The sequence below is a fragment of the Nothobranchius furzeri genome, chromosome 3 (genome assembly GCF_043380555.1).
Source record: "Nothobranchius furzeri strain GRZ-AD chromosome 3, NfurGRZ-RIMD1, whole genome shotgun sequence".
In the NCBI taxonomy this organism is placed as follows: Eukaryota; Metazoa; Chordata; class Actinopteri; order Cyprinodontiformes; family Nothobranchiidae; genus Nothobranchius; species Nothobranchius furzeri.
This window is the reverse complement of record NC_091743.1, coordinates 84,152,551-84,158,550: the sequence shown is the minus strand read 5'-3', so window position 1 is coordinate 84,158,550 and position 6,000 is coordinate 84,152,551. Positions and strand designations below refer to the sequence as shown.

The following is a 6,000-nucleotide window of genomic DNA, read 5'->3' as shown; positions in this document are numbered from 1 at the left end:
AAGCTGATTTAAAAGAGAAGAGTAGAAGACCCCGGATAAAACGCTCCTTTAGTTTTCATACATGTGGCGACGGTTTATAAAGCGTTCACAGAAAGAAGAGAAAAGATTTCAATTTAGATGTTTGATCACATTTTAAGTTGCTTCGGCTCAGCTTTAGAATATGTACAAGAAACTGGCTCCATAAAGGAGGCAGTCTAATTATATTTACTGTTAACTCTTCACTAGAAGATCCAGATTCACGCAGTTTCTCTTTAATAAATGAAATCTTTCTGAATTGAAACGACGACCTGAAGAATCACAAACACTGAGCCAAAGTGTGTGAAACACCAAATCTGAATCTGCTCACTACATTTCCCAGAGCTCCATCCTCACAGGAGAGCCCGGCCGGTAAAAACCAGCCGGACGGCTGCCGCCAGCAGAAAACAAACATGTCTGATTTAGCCTCATCGGTAAAAAAGTTTCATGTTTGTCTAAAAACTGTTTTCTGTAATCTTAATTTGACAGATTTTTCCCTACAAACAGAAAGTGATCTGTGCGAGTTTGCACGCTGATGTGATAAATCTGTAATAAATAAGGCGTGAGGTTCTGGTCGGGTCCCTTTTGGTCTCCTCAGAAATAACTGATGGCTTCAGTTCAGATTATTAATTTGATAAATTAAACATTCATATTTTCTGCCTAAATCTCTAAGAATAAACGCTGTCGATGTTCGGAGGAGGTCTGGCTTTACGGCTCAGATTATTCCTGCTCCGTGTTTGATTCTAGCTGACGTAACCAGTTCAACTTCTGTGTTCTGGTGTCAGAACGGTTGGTTATCTCAGAACCAGGAGGGAGGCGGAGGATGGAAACACACTAAATTTAGAGGAAATAATCCGTGTTTTAAATTAAATCTGGATTAAAAAGTGCTTTCGTGAGTCTGACGGGGTTTCTGTGCTTTTCTAAGGTTTGGTCGTCTTTGGTTTGCCGTCCATTTAAAAGATCGGTAAGTTTAAGGCACTGTCTGGATTTAGACCCCCCCCCCCCACACACACACACGTACACACACACGCACAATCAATAACAAGAAAACAAGAAGAAATAAAACAAATACAGAAAGGAATAAATGAGACAACAGGCTCAGTGATGAAGCTGTAAATAAGCAGCTGATTTCACTGAATCGTCTCAACTTTCTGGCTGATTGGGGACGACGTCCGTCTCCACTTGCTTGTGCGTTGTTTTGGTTTGTTGTTAAATAAATGTAATACCCTGTCTCTGCGAAGCAAACCTCCCCCTCTGGGACAGGAGGGAGTTGAAATGAACGTAATCGAGACGCTTTAGATACGATTAAAACAGCAATAAAACAGTGATTTCTTCAATCCTTCTGGGTGATCAGAACAGGAAACAGAGCAAGAGGAACATGTGTGTGTGTGTGTGTGTGTGTGTGTGTGTGTGTGTGTCAGAGAGAGTTCTCTGTGTTCTGGATTTAGTTTTTATGTTGACTCGGACGCTTTTAAGGTGGATTAGACCCTCAACTAGCCATGTTTGTCTGCACTGTTTACGTGTCGGCCATGTTTGTTTACGTTGAGCTCAGGAGCTCCCAACAGCTGGAAACAAATAGAGTTTTACACATCTGGTAAACAAATATGATTCTGATTCTAACTGGACTGATCGATGCCTTAGAAACACCACCAAGGACCTCCGGGCTCCTGCAGTGGCAGAGGTCAAAGGTTAAAGACCCTCATTCATCCCAGCAGCTATTTAACAACCGTTGCATCAAGGATGGGTTTCGTACAGGTGAGGGGGCGGGGCTAATCACAAACCTCAGTAAAGTGCCAAAGGTGAATTTGTTAACGACACATAATTATAATTTCTAATATTGTTGCACATAATTAGAGCATTTTATTTTCAAAATAAAATACTGAAGATTAATGAATAAATAAAAAAATAGGACCAGGCCTTGTCGTGCAGCCCTGACCTTTAACCTCCTGCGCCACGAGCTTTGGTTTGGGGCATTTTTATTTTCAACATTTGAGATCAGTCGGATCTCATGAATATAAAAATCTAATTATTTTAAAATATAATAAGCAAATGCCCATGAAAAAGGAAAAACACATCTCAATGGGACGTCTTCACATAAAGTCTCAGGAGGCCAACGAATAACACAACTTTTATCTAATAATCCTAGACTGTGTTTTCACTTTGTTATGAGAAACTACATTATACTTATTTAGAATTTATATAAAGTCTTTTACATAAATCTTTACATTCTGGAGGTTTTTTACTCTCAGACAATTAAAACTAGTGCAAGAAGATCAATTAGGACAAAAAAAACATTTTTTATTCGTCTGTTCTGACTGGATCAGTAAATTTGAACAGATAAAATTTTTATCACATCTACACATCTGATCGATGTAAAATATGTATTACGATAAAGCGGAGTTATGGGATGCTGCTGTGAAAAATGAGGGTTCTTCAGGAATAATCTTTAAACTAAGGATATAATCTGGATTATGCCCCCTGCTGGCCATCCAGAGACATACACTTTTTAATATTTTTCACCACCACACGCAGACAATATTTTACTTTTGAATGTGGAGGCCAGTTATTTTGTTCCTCCACCTGTAGGGGGTGAAAATGAGCTGATTGTTGTTTTCGTGATTCGATTGTTTATGTCTGAACTCTCCCACCTAATCTACTTCAAAAGTGTTGTAAGAAGTTTTAAAATGATGCTGTTTGTTGGGAGAAGAACGGATCGGATTCAGGTTTCGTTTTCCATAAATCCCACCATCGGTGATGGACGGTGTAGACTACCTCCTGGTCGTCTTCCTGTTCTGACTTCTCTTCCTCCAGCAGCTGAGACAAAACTGACTTGGAGACATCTTTTGTCTCTTGCCGCCAGTTCTTCAGTCTTCTTTCCTTTTTGTCACACAAGTCTTTGCGTTTCCTCTAAATCGACGGTTCAGTCCGCGTCTGTGGTCCAGGCGTCATGGCCATTGGTTCCTATTTGTTCTCTGTCAGGCAGGTGGTCCCGTTGGGCACCGAGGAGAATGGGAAGCCCCCGTTACTGACGACTGGATGACCGTCAATCTGCGAGAAAACAAAAGTAGTTTAGAGGCTTAAAAACCAAACCGACCCACAGGGAGGCGGAGGAGCGTAAACTCTCTGAACACCTTTGCGTTTTTACCCGTGTCTCTTTACCGAAGTGTAGAAACTGCTGAGGCTGCAGCAGGAAACCGTTGGACTTCAGACCAGCGTCCAACAGGCAGGACGGCGCCACCTCTTTGGGTTTTGGCAAGGCTGTGACAGATCCTCCTCCAGGATGAGCCTGGTAGAAGCAGGAGGTCTTGGAGGGGATCTGACAGCTGGCCGAACTGTGCTCAACCCCGTTGTGAAGCACAGCTGTGGGGCCATTCCTGAACATTAAGTCCTGCTGCTCAGGGAAAGTCTCCGGAGTCCTGAATGTGAGTCTGCTGCTGGCTGGGTCGACGGGGCCAGCTTGAAATCCCGGTACCTGGTTGAAGGGGGCACCAAGGACCAGCTGCTGTGGCTGACCGGTCTGAACCGAGGCGGCCATGTGGCTGTAGGAAGAATCTGCAGGAAAACTTGGTCTTGAGGAGAACGTTTCCACAAAGCTGTTGGCTTGGTTTGGAGCAGAAGCTGAGGTGTTCCACTGGTTGGGCTGATAGATGAACACTGGATTCAACAGATCTTCAGGACTTTGGCCCTGGATGGCGAGTCCCATCTGAGGAGGCCTCTGATTGGTGGAAAGCTGACCAGCTGAGGCCTGACCAAGGCTGGTGTCTTTTGGACTCATTTTGAAAGTCGTGGTCTGGTTCTGTGCTTGGCGGCATGAAGGGTTACAGGTCACCGGAGCGGAGATGTTTCCAGAAATGCCCAGCTGAAGAGAAGGAGCCAGAAAATTTAACCCAGAAGAGCTCATCTGAGGAAAGTCCATGTGGCTCAGCTTCATCGTTCCCTGGAGAAGAGGCAGCTGTTCCGCCGTCATCTTCCCTCCGTTGGGCATCAACTGGTTCTGGGACAGACACGGCCAGCCCAAGTTATGCTGCCCAGCTTGATCGGGAGTCTGGTTTGGAAGGTCTACGTTTGGGATGCAGGTAGAGATGTGATCCACGGGATCAAGTGGAACGAGTCCACCCTCCATCTTGAGCTGCTCCTCCACGTAGGACAGGATGTCGTTGCTGAGGATGTCGTTCAGGTCTTTGTTGAACTCTCCAGTTGGGAAGTCCAACCCCGCCAGGGAATCCTCCCAGCTCTTCAGCTCGTCAGGTCCCACATCCACCGCTTCTATTAAGTCGGTGTTCCCAAAGATCTGCTCCAGGGATGAGACCATTTCCTGAAAAATGGGGTCCATCTGTAGCAGAGATCTGCCGACAGTGGGATTGGGTGTGGCATCTCTGGGGATGCTGACAGTGGCGTGAGTATCTTGGAACGCCACGTCGCTCAGGGAGCCGATGTTGTTGGGAGCGCCGTGTTCGCAGTAGGCGGACTGGTCCTGGCTCAGCAGGCAGCCCAGTAAGGAGTTCGGGCTGACCGAGTTGTCGTCGAGCTTCCTCTGCTTGGGGGCGGAGCATGGATCAGGGACGTCGAGGCGTGGCACCTGATCGTACAGCATGGCCTCTCCGGTGGCGAAGCTGAACGGAAGCTGCAGCTGTCGCAGGCGGAGCTGCTCCTCCCCTTCCTCGTTTCTGCAGAGGACAACGAGCTGTTTCAGAATCAGCTGATCGCCCGTTTACCTCAACTCAACGGAGAACCTCGAACACTCACGTCAGAGCCCTCTGCCGGGCCACGATGAACTCTGGTCGGCCGTCTTTAAACACCAGCCTGGCGTTGGCCTGGACCCAGACCCACCTCCGGTCTTTGGTCAGGAGCCTGAAGAAGGTGAAACCGCTTTCTCCAGTTTTAATCACTGAGTGTGAAAACACACAGGGTCAGATTAATGTTCAGCTTTTTATTTTATTAGTCAACAAAATCATGAAATGTTTCAGAAAACGGATTTAAAAACCACGTTTTCTCAGAAATATATTTATTTTCCATATTTAGTGTTTCTATGGATATTTACGTGTTCTCATTTATCATTGGAATATGAAAAACAAACCATATTTAAATAATAATGATGATTCATTTAAAATAACAATAACGAGTGAATAAATTGAGCCGTACTTCTGATGTGCTTGTCGGCGCAGTACATCATGTCAGCGGCGTGGATGAAGCTGTAGCCGGAACCTTTCATGCAGATCTCAACCTCGTTGTAACCCAGAACAATCTTCCCTCTGGAAACAAAAGCAAGAAATTAAAGGTTTCCGCCTCATCTGATTTACTGATCTAGTCTCATCTACTCTACCTGCTGTCGATGCCTGTAGGTGTGAAGTCCAGCTTGTGTTTGGTCTGAAATAACAGAGTCTTGGTACGAATCTCCAGGATGGATGGCTGCTGCAGTGGAGTGGCAATGGTGAACAGAGCGAGCTGTGGAGGAATCAACTTCCCGTCTTCCGACACTCGGTTCTGACCGTGCAGGAACTTCAGGCGACCGTGAAAGTTCAGGGTCTGGCGAGAAACACCAACTTTGAACAATCTGAATTTTTAACAGGATCCTCTAGGGGGCAGCAGTGAGAGGAAGGGAACGTTACCAAGAAGCCAGAGGAATTGTCAAGGAGGCAGCGGAAACGACAGCAGAAGTTTCTCTCCAGGAAGGACGAGTTTTCTGGAGGAATAACCTGCAGGTCATAGGTCACCACGTTGCTGCTGACCTCAGAGCTGTTCTGCTCACCTGCAAGAACCCGGAATAAAACATCAGTAACAAATAGTAGCAAATAAAATAAAACAGATAGTAAAAAAACTCTAAGGCAACAAGCAACAGATAAATGCTGTGTATGTATGTGTGCGTGCGTGCGTGTGGTTATATAAGTGTGTGCTATTACAGGTGTGTTTTACAGGTGTGTGTGTTATAGGTGTGTTTCGTACAGGGTTTTACAGGTGTGTCGTTTAGCAGGTGTGCATCATACA

General features: G+C 45.5%; 1 protein-coding gene across 2 annotated transcripts in view; it reads right to left on the bottom strand.

Annotated features, from left to right (window-relative positions):
* Nucleotides 1–2,748: 2,748 nt before the first annotated feature.
* ahr2 (aryl hydrocarbon receptor 2) overlaps nucleotides 2,749–6,000 on the bottom strand; it is a 92,138-nt gene continuing 88,886 nt past the window's right edge. The window contains exons 6-11 of one of the 2 annotated variants that reach the window (XM_054734529.2): nucleotides 5,625–5,764; nucleotides 5,339–5,541; nucleotides 5,158–5,267; nucleotides 4,762–4,903; nucleotides 3,161–4,682; nucleotides 2,749–3,063 (exon numbers count right to left, since the gene is read on the bottom strand). In XM_054734529.2, the coding sequence (XP_054590504.2) occupies nucleotides 2,977–3,063; nucleotides 3,161–4,682; nucleotides 4,762–4,903; nucleotides 5,158–5,267; nucleotides 5,339–5,541; nucleotides 5,625–5,764 (2,204 nt within the window). In that variant the 3' untranslated portion in view covers nucleotides 2,749–2,976. The remainder of the gene's footprint in view (nucleotides 3,064–3,160; nucleotides 4,683–4,761; nucleotides 4,904–5,157; nucleotides 5,268–5,338; nucleotides 5,542–5,624; nucleotides 5,765–6,000) is intronic. The other variant, XM_054734540.2, reaches the window with a different exon arrangement.